The sequence below is a fragment of the Eumetopias jubatus genome, unplaced genomic scaffold (genome assembly GCF_037043125.1).
Source record: "Eumetopias jubatus isolate StellerSeaLion01/CBP00866 unplaced genomic scaffold, mEumJub1_p1.0 scaffold_14, whole genome shotgun sequence".
Lineage (NCBI taxonomy): Eukaryota > Metazoa > Chordata > Mammalia > Carnivora > Otariidae > Eumetopias > Eumetopias jubatus.
Genome location: NW_028274820.1, coordinates 60396986 through 60423634, shown reverse-complemented (window position 1 = coordinate 60423634; position 26649 = coordinate 60396986). Strand labels below are relative to the sequence as shown.

General features: G+C 36.1%; 1 protein-coding gene across 2 annotated transcripts in view; it reads left to right on the top strand.

The window, feature by feature from the left end:
- HIBADH (3-hydroxyisobutyrate dehydrogenase) overlaps positions 1-26649 on the top strand; it is a 104000-nt gene that overhangs the window by 18098 nt on the left and 59253 nt on the right. For both annotated transcript variants that reach the window (XM_028119369.2, XM_088018469.1), the window contains exons 3-4: positions 1429-1538; positions 4187-4308. In XM_028119369.2, the coding sequence (XP_027975170.1) occupies positions 1429-1538; positions 4187-4308 (232 nt within the window). The remainder of the gene's footprint in view (positions 1-1428; positions 1539-4186; positions 4309-26649) is intronic.

Genomic DNA, 26649 nt, shown 5'->3' with positions numbered 1-26649 from the left:
TATGTCCATTTCTCATACATGCGTACATCATTCTCCAGAGAAGTCTTCAGTTATCCTCCTGACAGTCCTTTGTCTTTTTTTTTTTTTAAGATTTTATTTATTTATTTGTCAGAGAGAGCACAAGCAGGGGGAGCGGCAGGCAGAGAGAGAAGCAGGCTCCCCTCTGAGCAAGGAGCCCAATGTGGAACTCGATTCCAAATGGAATCATGACCTGAGCCGAAGGCAGACGCTTAACTGACTGAGCCACCCAGGCGCCCCCCTTAGTCTTTTTTTAAGGAGAGATAAAGCTTTTATGACAGGTGGGGTGATGGATTATTTTTGTTAAAGGAGAGTTTGAATCAAGAAGTGAGCTCCAGTCTCTTCTGACTTCTTTGGTTGCCAACTCGCTGGCCAGGTGTATCAAGGGCATGTGTGAGAGAGAGCAGGGGTTTGAGGAACGCCGGTGAGGGCATGTACATCTCTGCATACATGCACACAAACAGAGGATGGACAGTAACTTTCCTTGACAGTATGTTTGTGGTCATCATATGGCAGAAATGAGGATGGAAATGAGAGTGTACCTTGATGCCTATTTGTATGTCTGTCTTTCTTTTCTTTCTCTCTTTCTTTCAAGATTTTATTTATTTATTTGAGAGAGAGAGAATGAGAGACAGAGCACAAGAGGGAAGAGGGTCAGAGGGAGAAGCAGACTCCCCGCTGAGCAGGGAGCCCGACGCAGGACTCGATCCCGGGACTCCAGGATCATGACCTGAGCCAAAGGCAGTCGCTTAACCAACTGAGCCACCCAGGCGCCCTGTGTGTGTTTCTTGTATCTACAGTTTCCACATGAGTGCTGGTAGCTCACATGCTCAGCCTTTATGGTAGTACTTACAGCTAATGCAGAAGGTGCTCATATCCTTGTCCTGACCTTTTCATTTCCATACAAGCTTAATTTTTTGCTATTTTTTCCGTTGAAAATGGAGACTGGAGGATGATGGTAATCGGGGCTTGAGAATTTGCTAGGGGATTTTGCTGCCTGTGGAATCACTGGTGAATCCTGGAGTTCAGCTACCATCCCTGTTGCACTTGAATGTTTTTCTTAGTCAAAGCATCTACCAAAAAGTATGCTGTTTCAGAATCCAAGTTGGAGGAATCCATGAGAAGTACGTCCGTTCCCAGGACTGTTGGGTTTTGCCCTTTCCCCTTCAACTCACTTCACACTTTTTAAAATAAACAGTAGATTCAATTCCATAGAAACTGCATCTATATGGGTATAAGGAATGGACTCTATTTTAGGCATTAACCTTTTTTTTTTTGTCATTTGGAAACAAGAATTAGTTTTGTTCACTGTCTCTGTTGTCAGCATGCATAAAAAGTGGATCCTATTTGTGCTCTAGAAACTGCTTCCATTTTAATTTAAATAATGTGCCTTTGTAATTTTTTTTAAAGGTAGTGTCTTCCCCAGCAGATGTAGCTGAAAAAGCTGACAGAATTATTACAATGTTGCCCACCAGTATCAATGCAATAGAAGCTTATTCTGGAGCAAATGGAATTCTAAAGTATGTATTTCTCAACCATGGAAATTTTCTTGTTATGATAGTCCACGAATTTCACATTTGTTAACAGTTTAGGAAATTACAATTATGTTTGTTAAACCTTTCTATACTGTTTTCTTAAAAGTGAATGACGTGGTTTCTCTCTCATTGTAAAGGGTTTATTTTTTCACTGAAAGCAAGTATGTGACTTTTGGGAATAATTTTTTTTGTTTCTGTTTCTTTCCTTAACTCTTGCATTAACCTTATGCTTTCATCGCTAGCATGTTTAAGAGACTTATAAAGCTTGCATTTTAAACTGTACAAATGTTACAAGCATAATTTTCTTATGGTTTATAGAAATTCAGGAAAAGGTTTCTATGAAAAATAAAACCAAACACTGGAAAGAACACCATTATTTAACATTTTATTATATTATAAAAAGTTATTGTATGTCCTCTGGGTTAGTACATCTGTAGTAAGAACTTTGAGAAGTTGGAATTAAAGGTTAGCAGTAGCTCTTTAAATAAAATGTAATTTAGGTCAGAGTTTTCTAGCCAGTGCTTAGCTTCCCTGGCTTTAAGAACCTTTGGTTGATTTCTGCCTATTGCCAAATCCTTGTGGTTGTGTTAGAATGACAGTGGTTGAATTTCTGATTTAATTTTCTGGTCTTACTTGTTCCTGTTTCTAACTTGTTTTGTTGTTGAATTTCAGCAAAGAGCTAGAAAAAACTGGTAGGTCCTGTAGACATATGTAGGGCTAAAAGAAAGGGTTTAATTTCATGAAGCTGTAATACGTGAAATATGAGGTTTTTGGGAATTGAATTGCTTTAGAAAACTAACAAACTTGGAAGCAAAAGACACTTGGATATTAGGCAGAAAACTGATAAGATAAATGTTTAGATTTCAGGGAAGGTTGAAAGGTGCTCATTTTGGATGGAGCCTTCAGGCCCATGGTGTGTGTGGTCCTGAGGTAACCTAGCTGTCTCTCATTATCTAGTCTGTCCCAATTATGGCCCTGTGTTGCCTGTCTAGGAAAAGTTACTAAAAATTTGGGGACAAAATCCTGTGTTTATTAATATTCTTTACTAACGAATATGGTGGCCATCTAGCAAGCAATTTTGTCTAGGAGTGCTTTCAGAGAATGTGGCTTTACGTTGAACTATTACTTTGCTTTTCATGGGTGGTTCTTTATTTTCTTCTGGGTTGGAATCATTTCCCCATACCTAGTGCATATGTAATTTTTGAGACAGTTTCCCATTTGCTTAAAGATTTAAGAGCTTAAGAATATTAATATCATACAACACTGGTAAATGTAATTCTTATTTTTCACATAAAGTGAAACTTCCACATACTGAGGTGATCTGTAATAGAGCATGCTATTTCTTTTCTGTGGAATATACCCAATCATTGCATTTGGACCAGATCAATTCATATGTTTATTAAAATTGTTGTTTAAAGCATTTTGTATGCTATTTTTTCTATAAAGGATTTTTCTTTAATAGTTTTTTAGCAATGATTTTCTATTTCCTCCTTCAATATTTATATTTATTCATTTCTAATTTTCCAGTCATAATTATGATGAAGTGTTATCTGCGATAGTTAATCTGTAGTAAGGACTTTGGGAAGTTTGAGTTAAAGGTAAGCCATAGCCCTTTAAATAAATGATAACTTAGGTCAGTTTCCTAGCCAGTGTAGGTAGGCGTAGATTATAAAGGAACCATGTAGGTAGATATAATCTGCACTTATAGTACAAACAAAAATATCTTATTATAAGAATGCCGTTTACTACTGATGTAAAATATGTTAGAAGAAAAGACTGTTTTCCCTGCTTTGCCAATGTATGTATATACATTTACCTTAAAGAACAAAAAAACTTTATCTGTGAGACTTCCAGGTCCATTCCTTTATTTTCCTTTCTGCTTCTTTGATGTTTTATTTTATCTTTAAAAAGCAGTAGTTATTAAAGAGTATGCCACCCTGAAGCAAATGGCTAAATTTTAATGGTTTATGTTTATTCTACCTAGTGGAAATGACATGAAAATGTGAAATTTGCAATATGGCTTGTTAAAGATAAATAAAATACTTTTTAAAGAGCCCCAGCTACTTTACAAACAAAAATTTAAATCCTACCAAGTAGACCTTTTAAAGTTAATAGGTGTTTTAAATTGCCCCTCTATTATTGTGGTATGGTGTATTTCACCTGAAACCAGAGTTTATACCATGTAGTTTATTAGATTATTTAGGTTTGTTTGAAAGAGTTTGGGTTTACTTTCAACTTTAATTGATCTGAAAATGGATTTGAGATTTTGAAGCAGTTTTTTTTTTTTAAGATTTTATTTATTTATTTGAGAGAGAGAATGAGATAGAGAGAGCATGAGACGGGAGGGTCAGAAGGAGAAGCAGACTCCCTGCTGAGCAGGGAGCCCGATGCGGGACTCCATCCTGGGACTCCAGGATCCTGACCTGAGCCGAAGGCAGTCGCTTAACCAACTGAGCCACCCAGGCGCCCCTGAAGCAGTTCTAATAATGCTTTTAATACTAAAGCAAAGACCTCCTTGATATGTGGCAGCTTTTAGCAGATTCTAATTCTATAGGTAGTTGCATAAAATGTTTATTCAGAATTGCAAACTATAGGTTTATAGTTTTAAAAAACTGTTATTTTTATTTACTTAGAAAAGTGAAGAAAGGCTCACTACTGATAGACTCCAGTACTATTGATCCTGCAGTTTCAAAAGAATTGGCCAAAGAAGTTGAGAAAATGGGAGCAGTTTTCATGGATGCCCCTGTTTCTGGTGGTAAGTGGCAGCTAAAATCTGTGCACACCTATTTCTATTTGTCAGAAATAGCAATTACAGTTTTGTGGTACCCGAGATATATCTAGTTATTTTTAGACCTGTTACAAGGAGTCTCAATTTCCTCATTGAAAACAAAAAACAAAACTCACTTTTGTTATTTAGTACTCTCAAAATATGTTGCTTGTTCTAAGTTCAGGCGAAAGGATGTCACAACTTTGAAGAATTGTGAATTTTTGGTCCAAATTGCTGTGGGTAGGGCTAGAGCTATTCGTAGAAAATTTAACTTTTTAGAACAGATTGAAGAAGTAATTAATTAGCTTGAATCATCTTTTTTTTTTTAAGATTTACTTATTTATTTATTTGAGAGAGAGAGAGTGCACAAGCAGGGGGAGCAACAGTTGGGGAGGGAGAAGCAGCCTCCCTGCTTAGCAGGGAGCCCGATGTGGGGCTTGATCCCAGAACCCTGGGATCATGACCCAAACCGAAGACAGATGCTCAACCGACTGAGCCACCCAGGCGCCCCTCCTTGAATCATCTTTTAACTTTAAAATAGCTGAGGAAGTGGTTAAAAAGAAAAAGTCATTTCACAAGGGAACTTTAGGCCCAGATGATTTTTTTTTTTTTAAGATTTTATTTATTTGACAGAGACACACCGAGAGAGGGAACACAAGCAGGGGGGTAGGAGAGGGAGAAGCAGGCTTCCCGCCGAGCAGGGAGCCCGATGCGGGGCTCAATCCCAGGACCCTGGGATCATGACCTGAGCCAAAGGCAGATGCTTAACGACTGAGCCACCCAGGCGCCCCTAGGACCAGATGATTCTTTACAAGTGAAATATTACCAGCATTTCAAGGAGCAGATCATTTCAATTTTATATGAACTTTTCCAGGCAATAGAAAAAAAGGAGACATTTCCCAAATCATTCTACAAGACATGTAACTCTGATAACTTCAATCAAAAAGAGAGAGAAATGAGAGAGAAAATTTTAGGTCTATATCAGTCATGAATACAGAAGTGCATTAGCGAACTAAATCCAGCCATGTATAAAAGAGATCAAACACTACAATCAGGTTTATCTCATATGTACTCAGATGGCTTAATATTAGAAAATCTATAAATCTGCTTCGCCACATTAACATACTTAAAAATCATACGATTATTTCAATCAGAGGACAGGGATTCTCACTAATAAAATTTTTAAAGCATATTATTATATCAAATCTTAATAGTAGGTATCTGAGTATTTTGGAATGGTAGTATTATGGGTATTATGATTTTCCATAATTTTGCAAGTTTTCCAAAATTATTTTGTAATCAATAATGGTACACACACCTGCACACACACAAACATATACACGTACATATGTAATTTGTAGTTGAAGACTAGTTTCTAGTTGGAGACTTTCTAGAAAGGCTGGACTGAAGAAACCAACCATTGGCTCAAGACCAAGACTAGATTTGTCTCACATTCCACTGCGTTAGGAAATACTATTTTCTGTAAAGTTCTAATTTATTCTAAGAGGAAAATAAAGATTGCTAAATGGAAGGTTGTCCTTTATAAAATCATCCATCTCAGTACAGTGCTAAAAATAGCCAACAGTTAGTGTGGTACATTGTTATAGTAATAACCTTTAATGACTCACATCTCTGAATCCACCCTGTGTGACCATGTGCTGCATTGACTCTGAGTTGAGCCATCTGACTTGGTTTGGCCAGTGGTATGTTAGGAAATGTTACACAAGGATAGACTTGAAAAGCACTTTGTACATTGAGTCTTGCCCTGTCTTGCTCCTGGGGACTCTTCTGCTGTTGCATAGAGAAGCCTGGATTAGCCACCTGGGACATGCGCTAACCACCAAGCATGTGAATGAGGCCATCTTGACCATCCAGCTAGAGTCAAGTTCCCAGATGACTGCAGCTGTATTAGTGGCCTCAGGCCTGACAAGGAAATGAGCTGCTGCAATAAGATAGTCTAAATTACTCACCCGTAGGATTGTGAGCAAATAAACCCACTAAGTTTGGGGGTGTAGTATAGCAATAGATAACTGATAGAGCCAATATAGTTGATATTACCATAGTTACGTACAGGTGTTTGTTACTTAATGTATCAATTAGTGTGCTACCTATGCTTATTTAGTCTAAGTTTTTTTTTTTTAAGATTTTATTTATTTATTTGAGAGAGAGAGAATGAGAGATAGAGAGCATGAGAGGGAAGAGGGTCAGAGGGAGAAGCAGACTCCCTGCTGAGCAGGGAGCCCGAAGCGGGACTCGATCCCGGGACTCCAGGATCATGACCTGAGCCGAAGGCAGTCGCTTAACCAACTGAGCCACCCAGGCGCCCTAGTCTAAGTTTTATAAACCCTTTCTGAAGGAGAATGATAATCCTGTAGTTAGCATAAAAGGCCAACTTTAATGCCAAAGCTGAGTTGCCAAAGTGAAGTTTATTAAGCCAGTCCAGAAAAGAGTTTTGTTTCCTGTAAACAGGTCCCAGACTTATATCTCTGTAGTCCTGATTACAAAGGAGAATGTTTGCCTAAATGTTACCTAAGTAGCTGTCCTGGTGAGCTGGTATGAGATACCCATATTTAGTAAGATCTGGAAAAATAAGTTGGTAAAAATTCAGTAAGTCTCATTATGGTGTTCTCATGGACTGCTGGGGGTTAAATAGTACGTCTAGCTTTTAAGTGTCTTTTCTGCTTTTAGAATTGAGCTGTATTATTAGAAGAGACTTTAGCAGTAATTTAATTTGACTTTGTTATTTTATAGATGGGAAGTTGAGATCCAAAGATGTTAATTAAGTGACTTGCCTAGGATTCTCCAGTTTGATAGCCAATCTAGAATTAGAATCTTACTCTCCCAACTCAGTCTAAGGATCTTCCCACCAGACCTTCTTCCCTTTAGTCCCATCCTGTGGTATGGTAGCCTTTCTGTTTTTGAAAGCAATGGCCTACTATTAATCCCATTTCTAACAATTTTATCTAGTGGCTGGTCCTCTGTCTTCTGTCTTGCTAGCTACCTGGCACTGCCATGTAGTGAAACTTTTGGCGGGGAGGTGAGGGGAGAATTGCCGTCTTTTCTAACTCTCAGAGGTTAGCTTCTTACCTGGGAGAGGCCTAACATTTCTGTTCCAGAGTCATTTGAGAAGAAATGGTTGAGAGGACATTATTCTCAAATCAGGAGACTTCTGGAGAGATCAGATCAGTCTTATTGTGTTGACCCCATCCTAGAATGTTTATTAACTGGCTGTCAGGAGTCTTTTGTTCTGTGGCTGGCTTGGGATAGAACCAGGGGTTTTTGGGTCTTTCCTGTTTTGGATCCACTGGCTGGTGCTGTTAATCAAATAAATGTCCAGGAAAAGAGAAAGTAAAATAATATTTTGACATATTCCTACCATGTTTGAATTTGACTAGGATAGGATCTGTTCTGAGGTATAAGGACTTGGAATTGAACAGGATTATACCTGAAGGCAGTGAAGCTGTTTTCCATGGCCCTCATCTATTTCCCCATAGTATAGTATCTATGCCACTGCAAGGACCACTGTGTTATGCTTATGTTTGTGCCTGTTTCTTCTACTACTAGACTCCGAAGAAGGCAGATACCATGTCTTTCTCAGCTTTCTAACTCCAGTGTATATCTCCTGGTGAGCATGTAATAAACTACGGTTGATTGAATCGATAATCTTCTATTTTTTAAATTCAGGGTTAATGTTAAATATTTTGAGCCGTCCTGCAGTTATTTCTCACTCCCAAGCTGTTCTCCAGTTTATTTATCTCCAGATTATTAACCTCTCTCTGAAGTTCAAGTAACTGCCTCTGCATTTTAACATCAGTGAGATAAGTAGTTACTGTGTTCGGAATGTTATATTGTAATATTAGATGCCACTGGGAAGCGTGGTATGATCACAAGGGTGGGCGTAGGATAAAAGAAGTAGAATATATGCAGGACAACTTAAAGTTCTTACTTCAGAAGCTTAGAATTTAGTAAAACATACTAATAAAATGATTTGTAAATTGTTACAAAGTGCAAAATAATGTAGCACAGCAGTCTTCCCAGTACTTAGCAACCAGAAAGGGAACTCTTAACAGTTTAATCATAATAGATGGAACTAGGGGGTATTATGCTAAGCGAAGTAAGTCAATCGGAGAAAGACAGTTACCATATGATACTCCTCGTATGTGAAATTTAAGAAGCAAAACAGAGGATCGTAGGGGAAGAGAGAAAAAAAATAAGACGAAATCAGAGAGGGAAACAAACCATAAGAGACTCTTAATCATAGGAAACAAACTGTGAGGGTTGCTGGAGGGGTGGGGGTGGAGGGATGGGGTAAGTGGGTGATGGGCGTTGGGGAGGGGATGTGATGTAATGAGCACTGGGTGTTGTGTAAGACTCACTGATCTCTACCTCTGAAACTAATAATACATTATATGTTAATTAATTGAAATTTAAAAAAACAGTTTGACCATAGCAACATGCTGGGCACTGTAAAGAAATACCGTCTTTGTCCTTTCTGGGGTGGCTACTAAAACTTATTTTGACTTTTACCATATATTCATCTGTATGAATATTTAGAGAGAGAGTAACACCTGATTTGACTTACACAGTTCATTTTGGGGCAACAGAAGAATTTTTAATTCTGGAAATGGAAAATTTATATTAAAGATTACCTAGAAACCTCATAAATGATTCCCAGTTACATCCAAGGGGAACCAGTGGAATTTGGAATTAGATTTGACAGCTCTTTAGTAGATATTCTTTAAGCAAGGAAGAAAGGAAATTGGTTAGCTTATATAATTCTCTTATCACCTTTAGTTTCAGTTTTGTTATACTTGAATAAACTCAAAGACATTCACTTGATAGTAGGAAGAGCCTAGAACTTTTAGGGAAAGAAGGTAACTCTAAAAATGAAGGTCTTCATTTTTTCTTCACTTGAAATGTACTTAATATTATTCTATTTATATAATTCTTACAAGATTATATACTGTTTTCTGATTATATACTCTTACCTAATTTTTTCTATTATGTCTTGATTGCAAGGGAAACGCTTCATTCTTCATTTCATGCAACAAACATTTATTGAGTACTTTTATGTAGTGGGTATGGTCTAGGCACTAGAGGTAGTGCTTTGAAGATATTCAAAGTCTTTTGTCTCCTGAATTGTGATTTAGTAGGAATAGAGAGAATAAACAAACAAAAATAATTTCAATTAGAAGTGCTATGAAGAAAAAAAAGGCAGAATAAACAGTTAATGAAACAGAGACTTCAGGGGAAGGTCCTTTTACATAGAATGGACAGGATGTCTTCTCTGGGGAAGTGATCATCAAGCAGAGATCTGAGTGTACAACTTCAGGGGAAGAGTATTTCAGTGGAGCAGACTGCTCTGTATGGGCTCTGAGGCATGAAGAAGCTTGGTATGTTTGTGAAACATTTATCTTTGTATCACCAGCACTTAGCAGGTAATTGCGCTCAGTGTTTATTAAATAGACTCACCTTTACATTGACTCCCCATATGTCTGACACCATGCCTTTGTTTATCAGTTTGTGGTTATCAAAGGAAAGCTAACTGGGCTTTATATAAATTAGCCCATGACCCTGGCCTCAAAATGATGCCCTAATCTGTTTACCTGTCTTGTGTAAATCACATCTTTATGAAAGTAATCCTTCTTTAATGTCACATGTCTGTCGTTTAGTCACTGTTCTGGATATGTGCTTTTTTTTTTTTAGTGTAGAGAGAGGGTCTGCTACTACAGGATTAGTTCCAATGGGATCAGTTCTCTTGTATAATGAATGCTGGACATAAAGCAAATTAAAAACTATCGTTTGTGACTAATGACCAAATACTGTTCAGTCTGCTCCAAGGGGGTAATTATAGCACTTAGCTGTGCTTGGATAATTGAAGGATAAATTCACTGATTGCCTCATATGTCTGTAGAGTTACACAGAGACCTTGAGTTGAAGTGACTCTAAAGTGGCACTTGTAGTTAGCCCAAGGCTGTCCGGGATGGCAAGCCTCATTGATTTGCTAAACTGTATTGCTCCAGTTAGGGATTAATGTCAAAATTAAATAATTGAACTGATGTGTATGTGTTTGTGTAACAGTTCCCTACCAGGAAACCAAATTTTATACTCTACTTGGCTGGGTTAAGTTTTAGTAATTTGTTCAAGGTTTTCTTAGAATATGGAGTAGTAAGCCCAAAATCTATTAAGGAGTTTCTGTTAGAGCGTTAGACTTGCTTGGTAAATTCCTCAATGAAAGTCTCATGTAGACTCCATTATTGTTTTTAAAATCCAGTGTATATAGTCTTGGCCTTAACTGCTCACTGAACTGGTATCTGCTGTTTTTCCCTGTTTTTCCACTAGATCTGTATCTAATTTATGGTAAAGGGACCACAAAAACAAAAATTACTTCTATTTCGGCATGTAACACCATTATAGTTAAGGGTCTGTTGGCATTTCTACTAAAACGTTTTCTTAGAGAAGTTTATAACTTGGCAATTTTACGTGGCTTTGGGCTGAAACATTGCTATTTCTGTCCAAAAGTAAATTATTTTACCAAATTTCATATAATTGAATTTGCCTTATTTGATAATGTGTGGAGAGGGAAGGGCTATCACACACAATAGGTCTTTTTTTCATGTTCTCACAGGCTGTTTGATTACACAGTTGTATTGGGTGTGGCGTTTATTCTTACATTTTAGTCTTTCGTCGGTAAGATTTTATTTTTTTTAATGTTTTGAAATAAGTTGGTTTAACAGGGTTAAGATAATTCATTTTCATGGGTTCTTCCCTTTAAAGAATTGTACTAGTATGTTGATTTTTAGTTCTTTTTACATTATTAACTTACTATAAAATTTAAAAGCACTTTGTGGCAGGGGTGCCTGGCTGGCTCAGTCCATAGATCATGGGACTTTTGATCTTGGAGTAGTGAGTTCAAGCCCCATGGTGGGTGTAGAGATTACTTCAAAAAAAAAAAAAAGTTAAAAAAAAGGACATTTTGTGGCACTCACTTTTTTTAAAATAATTTTTTATTGTTATGTTAATCACCATACATGACATCATTAGTTTTTGATGTAGTGTTCCATGATTCACTGTTTGTGCATAACACCCAGTGCTCCACGCAGAATGTGCCCTCTTTAATACCCATCACCAGGCTAACCCATCCCCCCACCCCCCCTCCCCTCTAGAACCCTCAGTTTGTTTTTCAGAGTCGATCGTCTCTAATGGTTCGTCTCCCCCTCCGACTTACTCCCCTTCATTCTTCCCCTCCTGCTATCGTCTTCTTTTTTTTTTGTCTTAACATATATTGCATTATTTGTTTCAGAAGTACAGATCTGTGATTCAACAGTCTTGTACAATTCACAGTGCTCACCATAGCACATACCCTCCCCAATGTCTATCACCCAGCCACCCCATCCCTCCCACCCCCCACCACTCCAGGAACCCGCAGTTTGTTTCCTGAGATTAAGAATTCCTCATATCAGTGAGGTCATATGATACATGTCTTTCTCTGATTGAGTTATTTCACTCAGCATAACACCCTCCAGTTCCATCCACGTCGTTGCAAATGGCAAGATCTCATTCCTTTTGATGGCTGCATAATATTCCATTGTGTATATATACCACCTCTTCTTTATCCATTCATCTGTCGATGGACATCTTGGCTCTTTCCACAGTTTGGCTTTTGTGGACATTGCTGCTATAAACATTGGGGTGCACATACCCCTTCGGATCCCTACATTTGTATCTTTGTGGTAAATACCCAGTAGTGCAATTGCTGGATCGTATGGTAGCTCTATTTCCAACTGTTTGAGGAACCTCCATACTGTTTTCCAGAGTGGTGTGGCACTCACTTTTGTAGGAGAGACTTGAATTATTCGGTCTTGAAAAATATTAGGTAAAGTAAGCCTTTCCTTGGTCTGTTCTGGTGGTATTTAAAGCTTTAGTAATTCAAATAATTAAAATTTTCTTTAATTTTGATTGATGGACAAATCCATTTCCTTAAAAATGACATAAGATTCATCAATACCAACACACCAAAAATGGGTTAATTATGTTAGCCATTTACATTTACCCATAATTTTACTTATCACCTTGTATTCAGTAAATATCCTATTTGCCTAGGATTTTCTCCAGTTTGCACTAGTTCAGAAATGTTTGGTAAATACCAGAGATTTCCTTGAAGTTAGTCCCTAAGAAGAGGTGCCCCAAAAAACCTCTTTTTACATTCTTTGGCATGCCTAAGTCCTCCCCTACCACAGTTGTCATGGACAGGAGTCCCTATATAAGGTGTTAACGAGTTCTTCACACGTTTAGAGAAGACTGCTGACTCACTGCCCAAAGTAACATAGTTGAGGCAGCTTTAATAATTTGTCTCCTAAGAAAATAGAAGAATGGGTTAGAGAAGGCACGGTGATCACTTCATTCAGCGTTGTTATTGTTATCATTTATTGTTAGTAATAATTATCATTGCTAATGACAACCGAGTTCATTTCTAAGAAATCACTTTCTTGCAGTTGCAGTTCCCCCATCTCCCAATCTGGAGGCCAGGTTTTAATTGCATTGCAGTTTCCAGTCAAGCAACCATTACCAGGGTTGCTCTTGCCAGGCTCTGTCCTGTGGTGGAGGGATACTGTGTTTCCTTCACCTGGTTATGTTGGAAAGTGCATGGATAAGGCAGGGGTCCTGTCTGAAGTAATCCTAGGGTATTTTTAATGTCCTTTAATTGCCATTCAGGATGTAAGTCAGACCAGACACAATTGGGTCTGCTCACAGTTCAGAACTGCCTAGTGGTGTTTATATAAAGGTTAAAGTATATTTAGCAAATAAATCCCGTGAAGCTATTACTTATATATAATTTATTTTTTTATTAACATCTGTTGATTCCTAAGCAGTGTGAAATTAGTTCCACTATACCTGCGTTTTATGTCTTTATTTGTTTCATTTGTGATCCCTGGATAGCACTGGGGGCAAAGTGGGATGAGGAAATGGAATTAAGAATTTCACAAGGGCCTTGTCATTGCCATCAAACCATTATCAGACTTATTTGTGGTTTTCTAGATGTCTGATTTTCTTCAAGTTTGGTAATGTTAGCAGATGAAAAGTAGATTAAGTAGAGTTTAAATCCTATTTGCTGTATGATTCTACTTTGTTTTGCATTGCTTTGGGTGTTTTAGTTGTGAAAATTTTTATTTATTATTTATTTATTTATTTTTAAAGATTTATTTATTTGAAAGAGTGAGAATGAGAGAGAGAGAGTACATGAGAGGGGAGAGGGTCAGAGGGAGAAGCAGGCTCCTCGCCGAGCAGGGAGCCCGATGCGGAACTCGATCCCAGGACTCCAGGATCATGACCTGAGCTGAAGGCAGTCGCTTAACCAACTGAGCCACCCAGGCGCCCAGTTGTGAAAATTTTTAAATTCAAAGGTACATTTCATAGTAAGGACCCTTCCCTCAGGGCCAGTGAAGGTATGGCAGCACACTTACCTTCCGTCTTCCTTGAAGTGATTTTAACTTGACCTAAAGGTAGAGGGTTTTTGTTGGTGGTGTTTTGTACTTAGCTCAGATTACCTCTATCAGTATGAGAGAATGTGGACTTTTTTAGAAGGGTATTAAGAATTTTAAGATTTGTCCATGACATCTTTTTTATTGAGTTATTGACTATTAGTTATGGTCATCCGAATGTTCATCCACTGTGGTCTCTGAGACAGCATTGTTCTTAGGGAGGTTTTTTAAAAATTAAACATAATATGAAGCTGGGCCTACAAATAGTTTTATCATTAATTACATTGCATTTCCCCTAATTCTTATGTGTTAGGGTAATACTTGTTCTCAAGTGGCCAACATTTTTGACGTACTATGTACATATATTAAAAGAGTAGAAATATAGTCTTGGCAGACACTGAAATGGTTAATTGGCTTTTCCAGCCAAATAGGTTTATAAAACTTTCTGAAAATTAAGAAGTGGGAGGGAAAGAACTTTCTTTGAATAAATGCCATATTTTATTAACCCTTTACCTATAAAGCTATTTTTAGGGTATAAACATTTTCTTGCAGCAAATTTTTTTCATTAGACAGGCAGCTAGAGGAAGAAGAATAGTTGATTTATTGTAACTGTCAAATATCTGCAAACATTCCAGTAGTTAAAAGAATTATTTCAACATAAAATCCTAAGTAGAGGTGAGATTTTTTTTCTAAAAGTAAATGATAATTTTGAGAAAGGAAGAAAAGCAACAGCATGGTGACTTTGAGATCTGTAATCTTTAAGAGCAAATTTTAAAACATAGCATTAAGAAATATTTGATGGTTTCTAATGATCTTTAATCAAGATGTATTTTTATATTCTTATTAGTACTTGCATAAAATCAACAGCTTTTCATGATAAGACATTTACATCTTAAATCTTGCACACTGTTCTCTTAGGAAATAGATGGAACAACACTGGATCTTTAAAAATTAATAGGAATAGTCTATATTTGATTCAGAAAAGTTTATATAGTATTCAAGGGCTAGTGGACAAGGGCAAGAGAGAGGGAGAAGCAGGGCCAGGAGCATGTGGGGGAATGAGAGAGATTACAGTGTCCTTTTCCATTTCAGCTGGTAGTTTGGAATAAAACTGTAAAGTTAAACTTTTTGGAATTGTTACTACCCCGAGTGGGAATATAAACTATATTGAACAAAATTTATTTAGCCTGTTAAAAAGTCAACCTAAAACTGTAGTTAATTAGTTTACATTATTACATCACTTCTAGTTAGAGACTCAAACTGGTACAGAGTAAGAGGAGCTCTATCAGGTGAGCTGACTGCTACCCATATGGGGCCTTAAGATAATGATGAGTTTAAATTTCCTCTTAGAGCTAAGTGAGAATAAAACTGGAGGCAATAAATACTCTTGGCCAAAGCCATTAAATGAAAAAGCTGGGAATTCTCCAGCTCTTGACTTAAATTGTTTGTTTATCAGCTGGCGCCTAGTCTGGAGTCAAGAGCTGGAGATTTCTATCTGTGACAGAACTTTGAAACTCTTGCAGGACACTTTCATTTCAACTTAAGGTAACTTGAGTTTATAGCTTTGGCTTTAAAGATTACTAATGATTTACTCATTTCCTTACCATTTAACCAGAGTGGACTTTTTCCCAGGAAGGGATCTGTGTTTATTTAGGGCCTTTGTCTGCGGAGGGATTAAAAGGCAGCCCACCAGCATTGTGAACTTGATGGTAATAAAAGGTCACCAAAACACACCATAAAAACATTCTTACCATGGAATTAATTATACAGTGTAATTTTACAAAGCAGCTCGGTTACTCCATCCCTGCCCCCTCCCTCCATTCTTAAACATTTCATCTTTTTAAAAATTAAAGCTGTGATATAATTTAGGTTTTTGGAAAAAATATTTTGCTTCTTTTATGGTATTTACACATTGAAGAAATTGTCACATGCAGTTAGTTGCTTTAAAGTTCTGAAATAAAAATTATCATTTATTGTTAAACTCTGGGATGAATAACTTGTTTGGGAGAGGGTAGTCAAAGGGATGGTTGGAGCTTCAACAGCTCAGTTTCTAAAAACCAAAGCCTACTTAAGAGTTTTTTTGTGCCACCAGGTGGCATTGCATCCAAACCTGCTTGTGATAAAGGAAGGTTTTTAAATTAAATTCTTTTTTGTTCAAGAGAGGTTATAATACTTTTGTCTGGATTTTGCTTTTGAAGTTGGCTTAAAAATATATCTACTATCAACGTTGATTAAATGTCTCCAAAGACCTGGAAGGTTTTCTGAACTCTGCAAATGTTTGCTTTTAGGTGGTTAATATTGAAATGAAAGTAAAATGTTGAAACATTTGCAAAGGATTGCTATTTTTTTATTTGTAAAATGAACATTTAATAGTTATTTTTGTTTTGCTTTTCTAAATACTCAAGAGGATCCTGCCTATAAAAGCCCTCACAAATGTTGCAGAAACTCCCCAATATTTCAGATCACCCCTTCCCCCAACACACTCACACCTGCCCCAGCCCTTATAAAAAAAAGTGTCAGCAGGTTTCACTGTATGGGAATTTTTAAAAAGAGGGAAAGACCTCAGAAAGGTGCAAGTCGGTCCTTTTCACAAGCCTAACTATGAGATTCATTAGGCAGTTCATGCTCATGTCTTAAAAGCTGCTTTTGGGAAAGTAAATTCTTGCAGTTTCCTGTACTGGTTTTGAGGGAGTCTTTATAGTCTTTTGAATCAGCTCATTTTAAGAAAGTGATAATGTAAAAGCAAGAAAAAAAACCCTCATTGTAAATTTTATAAAAGTATGATTTTTACTTTAAAATACATATTGTTCTATTTTATGAACCCACATATATTAATAAACTGTACAGAAACAAATTTTTAATACAGCCTATCCAGGTGCTATGATATGTTGTCAGAATAAATAAGGTTCAGTGTACACTCTATTGATTTTTATCCTTTTAAAAAATGTATTCACCATGCAGAGATGTTTAATGCTTAGCTTTGATCATTTATCAGAAAGCTTTATGAAATTTTTCTCATTTTATATTCTTGTCTCTTCTGTGAGGCTTCTTAGAACTGTGTACAACCTGTTTAAGAAATGTATGTTTTCAAAGTAAACGTTTGACCTCCCATCTTGATGTTCTTGCTTTTAAACACACACACACACACACACACACTCTCTCTCTCTCTCTCCCTCCCTCCCTCCCCCCCTCTCCCTCTCTCTCTCTCTCTCTCTCTCTCTCTCTCTCTCTCTCTCTCTCAAACACTCATAAGCCCCCATGTCTCTATATTTTGAACAACTTGTTTGGAATGTGTGTTGTACTAAAACTAAATATATGCAGACTTCAGTATTACAAAGAGAGAATTTTGTTTTAAAAATTATAAAAATTTGAAAGTAGTACTTTTGAAAATAGTCTAGACAAAGGTACTCAAGACATTTGACCCTGAATATTTTACTTTTAAACCTGATACAACAGTCTGTTTCTTAGCTTTGTGGTATACTGATATTTCTACTTATTTAACATCAAAAAGCTGTAGTGGTTTCTCTTTATAGATTGTGCCTGTGTTCTGGAATTGCCTCCTGCTGTCCATGAATTGCTTCTTGGCTTGTTTTGTTAGAATTTCTCACCAGGGTTTTTGTGAGCTGTGTAGTCAACATTTAAAAAAAAAAAGAACTTGATACAGTAGACTGGACTAGTAAAAATTATACTTACTGTTCATGATGATAAATGAGTAAACTCTTGGCTCAGAATACCGGTTTTATGTAATAAAAGCCCATGCAAATCTCATGTAATAATATGCATATATAAAATTGCCTACAATGACTGTTTTCCTAGTTATTTCTGTAATATTATTTTTTGTAGAAATTCCAAAAGCTTTTTCATTAAAAAATAATAGAAAAAAATCCTTATTCGTTTCAGGGTGTGGGTAATTTGGTAATGGAGCATTTAGATTTTGGCTTCTTTCATTTCAGTTGGAAATAGTATTGGTGTAAGTGAGTGTTGCCATGGGAACCTCCACAGAGATATAAAAGGCAAGACTGTCTAAGTGGAGGAGGGGTGATGTACTAAAATACCACTGGCCTAAATGATCTATTATATGTGTGTTGGGGGTACAGGGGGAGCTGGTTTGAGAAGGGAAGAGAAAGTAGTACAGAGAGTAAAAGTTAAAAGTTAAAACCATATACTCATACTTTTAGAATCTCATAGGTGGAAGTGTTTTAAGTTTGAAATGTGATTCTTAATTATTTGTGTCATTTGCATATGCTGGGAATCTTTGCATACCTTATTTTTAAACTGTGTTGATGGAACATGTTTAACTTATTTGATTTTAGTTAAAATAGTTCAGTGAAATTTGATTGGAAGGTTAGGATATTGGTCTCGGAGATGGCTTTAATCATAAATTTTATTAAAAATAGTTATACTTTTTCAGATATCTGGAAAATTTTTAAAAATTATATTTTTTGGAGACGTTTGGCTTTCAAAGCAAAACTGGCTATAAAGTATACTTAAATACTATAAAGTATTGTTAATATTAGATTTCAAAAGTTAAAAAATTTTAATACTTTATAAATATTACTCAAGGAAACAATGACTTACTGTATTTGCATGTGTAATATTGTAGGGTTTTCTAAAAAATAAAAATAAAAACAGCAAAAGCAAGCATCAAATCCTTTTGTATCCTTTAGGAGCACATGTGTTGCTATTAATAAAGATGATTAGAGAATAGCCAATTTAACTGCATGTAAAATAACATTTTTGTTTTTTTGTAATTTAGATTACAAAACACAGTGAAATTGTGTCCAACATGAGTTAGCATGGTAGAAAAGCAACATCATATTGTACTTTTAACACTATGGATTCGGGTTGCCAGATACACGTGGAAAAAAGGAAAAGACATTAACCTGGCAAAAACTGTTTAAACTTACCTTTTTGGTAAGTTTGGTCAGAGAAAAAGTAAAGTTGCCAAGGTAATAAAACATCCGGAAGTTTTTAAAATAAAAAGAGTAATTTAAATTAAAAAAAGGGAGGCGAGAGCGGGAGAAGAAAGAGGGTAAAAAAGACAGCACTCCGCTCCCCAGGCCAGCCACATCTGATGTAAATTAACCGCAGTGGAAGTGTATTGTTTCCAGCTCAGCACAAACAATGCGGGGCATCTCTTCTTGAGGGGTGGATGTTTGCGTGGAAAAGGGGGTGTTGAGAAGTGAGCTGGGTTGCAGCGAGTTTAGCCATCGGGATTTTGCGGCATAGAAAACACAGTAGGATTGAGAGTAAAGAATGAGAAAGTATGTTTGCATATAAAATTAACCAAGTTAAACCTTCAAGAGGTGTGAAATAATTCATAACTGTGAGAACGCTTAGTTGTCAATAATCTTTAGAGGATTGGTTTTTTTTGTAAAGAGACTGAGGCCTTATACTGTAAAATGTTCAGCAACCAAGATACCAGCTTTGAGGTGTGCTTTGGCATAGGATATCTGTTTAGTTTTAGATTTGACTTCTTAAAACAAACAAACAAAAAACGAAGAAAAATGTATTTCTTGGAAAAATAGATAATAAGAGCGATAAAAAGTCAAGCTTATCAAAAAAATACTTTAAGAGAATGAAAGTAAGGGCCACAACATCTGTGTTGTTTTTCTCTTTCAGTTTTTGTCTGCTGCGCTCCGCCCCACCCCACCCCCACCCCCATGCTTCCTTGGGAAAAAAATCTGACAATCTTAATAGAGTGGAAAGCATAAAATTGCACAAGGCCTTATCAATAAATGGATTCAAAATAGCTTTGCTCTGATCACCCTTAAAAAGTTTCATAATACAGAATTTTCTAGAAGAAAGCAACTAATATTTATTATTAAGTACCTTTGGTGTGTCAGGCTATCATGCTGGGTAGTTTATGTATTTTAGATCATTTAATCCTTACAGCAACCTCATGAAATGCATATTATCCTCATTTTTTAGTGAGGAAGTTGAGGCTTATTTAGGAAGGGACCACATGACCATATGTAATTATTATAAGAATTAGCCTGATGTAGCAAAAAAGAAGGCATTTTAGGTAGAAGATTTTAAAATATTGTATAGGACTAATACCTTCAAGTCTGGCATTTGTTTAGTTTGTTAGGATAATGAAAAAGCTTTCATTTGTTTATTTAAAAACAAACTCAGTAGAAATACTTTCTTCATGCTCCGTTGATACCACCATTTAGTGACATAGTCCACCCCAAATCAAAATATACAAAGAATTATTAGTCGACCAAAAAAGTCTACATACGTAGTTTTTTTGTTTTTTGTTTTTTTTTTAAGATTGTATTTATTTATTTGACAGAGAGAGAGACAGCGAGAGAGGGAACACAAGCAGGGGGAGTAGGAAGAAGGAGAAGCAGGCTTCCCGCGGAGCAGGGAGCCCGATGCGGGGCTTGATCCTAGAACCCTGGGATCATGACCTGAGCTGAAGGCAGACGCTTAATGACTGAGCCACCCAGGCGCCCCCACATACGTAATTTATTTATTTATTTATTATTTTAAGATTTTATTTATTTATTTGACAGAGAGAGACACCGTGAGAAAGGGAACACAAGCAGGGGGAGTGGGAGGGGGAGAAGCAGGCTTCCTACCCGAGCAGGAGCCCGATGTGGGGCTCGATCCCAGGACCCTGGGATCATGACCTGAGCTGAAAGCAGACGCTTAACAACTGAGCCATCCAGGCGCCCCCACATACGTAATTTAAAACAGTTTTGTTTTTGGTTTTATATGCTTGAATTTAGGCAACTGTAGGAATAAAAGAGACAAAATCTGGAAACCTGAAATGCAAACCATAAGTTTTAAACCTAAAATAACTTCCTTGGAAGGTCTTTTAGAAGTTGGGTATTAAAAAGAGCCAAAGTGTGTCTTATTTAGAGTATGTTTTCTCTTTTACCTTGTGTTTTAAATTTTTTATTTTCCAAAATAAATTAGTCACAACTTTTTTAAATACCAAAAAATGGCCTTTACAAAAGATTAGTGAGAGTTTGTGTGCATGTATACTTTTTGATATGTTTATAGTTTTCAACATTAAGACCTAAGACTAACAGTGTTTGCAGCTTATTGCTCAATAGCTATATTAATTTAATAATAATAAAGTGTACTCTTTAGTTTTATTTGATGTTGCAACTATCATTGGGTATTTTACTGAATTATAATGTGTTAGGAATTGATGAATTTTATTTTGTCAATATTTTTAACCCCTCTGAATATATATAATTCTTCAGTCATATTACGAAAAAAAAAATCTGTCTCAACAGCTTTTAACTAAAGGCCTTTAAGAGTAGTGTGGGTGTGTGTGTGTATGTGTATTGGGGGGGTTTGTGTGTGTGTGTTTTAATAGTTTTATCCTAAAGAAAGCTCTCTGAAAGATGCTTTCTATACGTAATTCAGATTATGTTTAAAACCAAATGAACAAACTCATACTCATTATAGTCTAACTATAAAACATAGGTTTCATTGAAGTCTGTAAGAAAATCTGATGTTTATGACATTTTGCTTTGCCAATTTTTCTCTGATTTTTATAAAAATCAACTATGCTGCAGTTTGAAATGCTAATGCATATTTGGGAAACAAACAACCCTGAGAATTTCAGGTGTTTAAATAATCTGATAGATATGTCTGGTTTCATCCTTATAGATTTCTAGCTCCAAATGTGATTGGCAGTAGTTTGGAAAGAAGAATGAAGAGGAAGTCCTTTCCCTTATGTTGGTGTGTTCAGCAGGGAAAAACAAACCAACATTCTTGTTACTGTAGCTTAGAGCACTAAAGAAGAGCCTCGTACCAGTTCCCAGGTTTTTTTGGTAGTCATATATGAAGCTTCTTTCATTTCAGTTTGTTGTGTTTATTCTTAATATTCCTGGCCTTTATCCACATTGTTTCTAGAAATGCTTACTGGATTGATTGCTGTGAAACGAAAGAGTAGAGCAGAGAATATTGGCAAGAAATTTCTGGCAAAAAAAAGAGATATTCTGACCCTGGCCCTTACTAGGGTAAAGTTCCAAGGGAATAAAGATTATTGCTGGTCAGAAAACCATCCAACTGGATAGTGATGAAAACTGGAGTTTAGCCAAATTTATTTTTGTGTGTTTTTGCTCTTTTCCTGTTTTTTGGTTGTTATTGGAAGGGACCTTTGGTGGGTCATCTGATTATGACAGGATGAAGGTCAAGTTTAGTTTTGCTTGACTTCAGTGGTGTTATCTTTCTAACCACAGCGGCCTATGATAATGAGATTGTTCATCAGGAAAAAAAAGAGCAATTCTTGGTCTTTATCTGTATATCAGATTTAAATGGTGATGTGTTTTTTGAAGATTGAGGTTGTGATTTTAAAAGGGTGAGCTGTGATATTTTAGGATATTTTAGAAAGTATGTGCACATACAACAGTGTTTTTATGAAGGGAAGGTGAAATGGGAAAACTGTAGTAATGAGGGTAAAGAAAAATAAGGACTCCAGAAGAAAAATACCCATTTTGGTTTTGTTGTTTGAGGGAGAGAACTGGGGAATTTATAAGTATTATCAATTATATGTGGGTATAGAGTTAAAAATAATAGAAAATAGCACTTCAGAATAATAATTTTGATGTCCACACCAAACACCCCTTGTTAAGTATATTTACAATACAGTTAAACACTAAAATAAACTTGAAATAAATTCCAAGATAAGGAGTTGCTGATTTTTATTTTCATTTGTGGAATGTGTCGTGTGGATATGAGGTCACAACCGGAGCATGAGTTTTGGGAAAAGGTACTATGGCAATAAGCTGTTTGTGGTTTCACACTCTAACCATTTACTATTTCCCACTTACTTTCCATTGAGAATCATAGATGTGCATCTGTGGAGATGTGAATCTTCACCTGGCACTTCTCCCTACCCTGCCAAGACAAAATTTTAGCATCTAAAAAATAAGAGATTATTTTCTTTGTTCTTTCCTCCACATCCCATAGTAACTTAAACTGAATTTTTTTCCCATTGGCAACAAAAATGAAGGTTGATAGACCCTCCACTTACTTATGTCTGAATTTTAAATGTTCTTGAATTTTTTATATGATACCACAGTGTACACAAAGAGAGGACCAACAAACATCTACTTACAATTTTTCATGCAAACCTTTTTTGAAGAGAGAAAAAAACCTTCCTCACCCTCCATCTTTTGAGTCATCGATGTTTAATTTTATTTGCATTATTTTACTTTTTCCTGCTGAATTTTAATCATAATTTTAAAAACTAAAAAGTAAATGTAAAGGATTCAAAATAAAGTTTAGGATGAAAAATTTATCTAATTGCTTCTGTTTGTTTGTTTTTTCCTTGCATTTCCCAGTGAAATTCCTTAAAGTAAGTTCCTTCCTTTCTACCCTTCTTTAAATTGGACCCAAGGAAGGCATTTAGTAAACATTTTTCCTCCGGACCCTAAACCAGAGCTTTGATGGATTCTTAAGGGTATGTACTCATATGTGAACCCATATCTTTGATATGGTGTTTGCTTTATAATGGACCCTTTAATTATTCTTTCCCAGGAATGATTTAAGGCAAATGGATGGGATCATTCTCATATTCTCCTAAGGTGTTCTGCGTCTAACCTTGGTTTGGCAGGGGTGATTGTGTTATTGTATGTCTAGTTTGAGTTGTACTTACTTTGTCTTGCTTGTGCCTCTGAGTGGGCATACTTTTTGCTTTTCAATGTTCACTCAATATGTAATTATTGAAATGAAATGGCGATAAAGCTTGTGTGGGAAAGAAGTCCTTGTTTCCTGTCTTTGTTGGCACTTGTGGGTTCCTAATTTCCTAAGAGTCTTGGGATGTAGATCTGTACATCACAACTAGGGGTGGGTAGTTTTTATGGTGAGGAAGAGGGAAAAAGATAGTATTGAAGCAATTCCTGTCTCGGTCTGCAAAGTGCAGATTGCATTTCTCTTTCAGTGGTGTTAGGTTTATGGCCCTTTTTTGGGAAAGTGCTATTAAGTGTTTGGAGACCTTTATCTTTCTCTGTTTCGTTGTAGCAGATGGAGTTGTCCTCTGGTGGTTTTGCTAGGTATGATAAATGTAGTACTAAAACTGCTTGGTGGAAGTTTGATCTGGAAAGATTACTATGTTTTTCTGTTTCCTGAAGAAAATGGAATCATAGTATTCAAACTGTTGGGGAAACAAGCCCATCAGCAGATCAGCAATAATAATGTGAACTTTTCACTGATGCTTGGGATTTTTTCCTCTTCTTTTACAAAGGTTTAGGAGCAAAACCCAGAAATGATGATCAGTTTTGTCTGAAATAATATAAGTGGTAGAAATAATCAAACCTTTTCCCTCAGAGCATACAGAGAGAGATGTCTGCATAATGAAGAATTGTTCCTCTTTTGCAAAATAAGAATGGAAGCAAAGAAGTTATGCAGTTCTCTTGTGTTCATGCAGTGTTGAAGTCTTACACAGCGTAGCTGTCCCTAGTTTTATTGCTAAAAAGACTTCTTTGTGCATATTTCTAATATTCTAAGAGTCTAAAGTCCCTCTTTGGCCATGCCTTTTTTTTTTTTAAGTTTAATTCTGATTAATGTAACCAGTATAACTTTTAGATAATCATGTACTTCCAATAGCTTTTATGCAAATCTGTGGTTTATCTACACTGGAGTTGAAAGGTGTTAGCCAGCCCTTAGATATTGTACTGAAGCAAATGTTTGATCAAATCCCTTGACAAACAGTTAGGAGATTCTAACCTAACTACCTAATTTGAAGACATTGGCTTTTTTCTTTCTTGAGGGATTCCCATTCTAGATCAACTGGATACAATCTGGGGATAAAGCTGTATCCTGAACTGAATCTGTGGAGTGATTTGCAAATAATCATTACCCTCAATTTTATTTATTTGCATTAATTACTTCCTTACTATAGGGAGTTAAAAGTTGACTAGTTTTTGTATCTGAAACTCCCTTTTCCAGCTCCTTTATCTTTTATGTTCTAGCTTTTATGTATTCCTAGCTTTAATAGTTAGAAGCAACACAGGGAAGGATAGGAATGTCTGCAGTCTCGAGTCCCTTCTTTTTACTAGTGTTGGGGAAAAGGGGGTGAACCATCATCGGAGAACTCGGTGGTCTCAGCGGTGTCTGAAGTGCTCCCAGGTCTTTGACTGTGGTTACAGCACCTGATGTAGAGTATGCAAATGAATCTGGTTTGGGGGAATTCTGGCACCACATCCCACAGTGGGGAGTAACCTATGTACCTGCTGGAAGATATTTGGCTTGTAGCATCCAAGTTTTTCTTTCTACTGTGACTGCTAGGAAATCAGAGCTAGATTTGGCACCCAGTAATAATCATCACCAGCCTTCCCTTTTCTATGTGGTTTCCATTCTCAGGTGTAACTTTACCTTATCGCATATTTACTTAGTCCTTACTGCCTAGTAGGCACTGGGAATACATGGTGAGCATGAAAGACCCACTCTCCTTCCTCTTAGTGCTTACAGTCCATGTGTTTGTGTCATAAACTACCTCAGAATCCTTTTTGGAAATAAGGATATGAATCATAACTATGGATTTCTAGGGCCACCAGGTTTTCTTACCACTTCTCTATTTAGAAGATCTTCCTCTGTGTACTTTTATTCCTCCTCCCTTTGTTTTCATTTCTTTGCTTATTTTTCTCTTCTAAATATTTTTAATGAAATGAATACTCTTATCTCCCTTTTCTTCTTAAAACTTTTGTATATTCTAATTGAATATAGTGTCTTTAATATTTTAAAAAGATTTTATTATGTGTATATGCATATGCACACAAAAAACAATTCTTTTTTGCAACTTATTTTTTTCATTTACTGTAATTTAATGTGTCTTAATATGTAAAAGATTTATACTTTTTAATTATTATAAAGCATTCTATTAAGTGGACAGACTTCTGTTATAGAAAGGCTGCTCTAAATATTCTGGGACATAGATTTTTTCATGTACAGTGTATGTGAATTTACCAGTAAGAGAAATTCTAAGAAATGGAATTACTGGGTCAAAGAGTTTATGTATTTTAAATTTTGGTCAGTGTTGCCAGTTTTCTCACCGAAGTTAAATCTTCCATTAAGGGTGTAGGAAACTATTTATTAATGGTCTTGCCAATACTATCTTTACATTTCTTTTCTAGTCTGATAGTTAAAAAATGGTATAATGTGGTTTTGATTTTCTTTCTTCCATTTTTTTAATTCCACATTATGAGTTTGAGCATTTTAATAATGTTTCCTGGCCATTTTTTTGGTTTTGTTTTTGTTTTTTTCTTTCCAGTGATTGTTTCTTCCTATTCTTTGGACATGTTTTTATTGGATTCATTCATTCAGCAGGTATTTGTTGAGTACTTAGGGTGTGCTGGGCCCTGTGCTAGGCATTGATCTTTTCAAAATTGATATGTATGGCTGTCAAGTGCTCATTCATTTATTCAACAAATATTTATTGACTATCTACCATGTACTAAGTACTAATCTAGGCCTGGGACTACACCAGAGAGAACTCCCCCCACCCCCCACCCCACACACCCACATACGCATTCCTGCTCTTAGGGAGTTTATATTTTAATGAATGTGAATACGTGTGGGGAGATAGATATGTTGCAAATATTTTTGGCCAGTTTGTCCTTTCTTTTTTATTCATTTTGTTTATTTTTTTTTGAAATATAAGAAATTTTGAATTTTTATGTCGTTGAACTTGTCAGTCTTACTTTTTATGGCTTCTCACTCTTATGTTCTGTTTATCTCTCCAAGACTGTAAAATTTAAAAAAAGATTTACACATTTTTATTTTGCTTTGTGATTTCATTTTTAAAAATTTAAGTTTTTTATTCATTTGGGATTTATTGTGGAGGGAATGAGGGTAAAGATCTAGATTACCTTTTCTTCTTTAA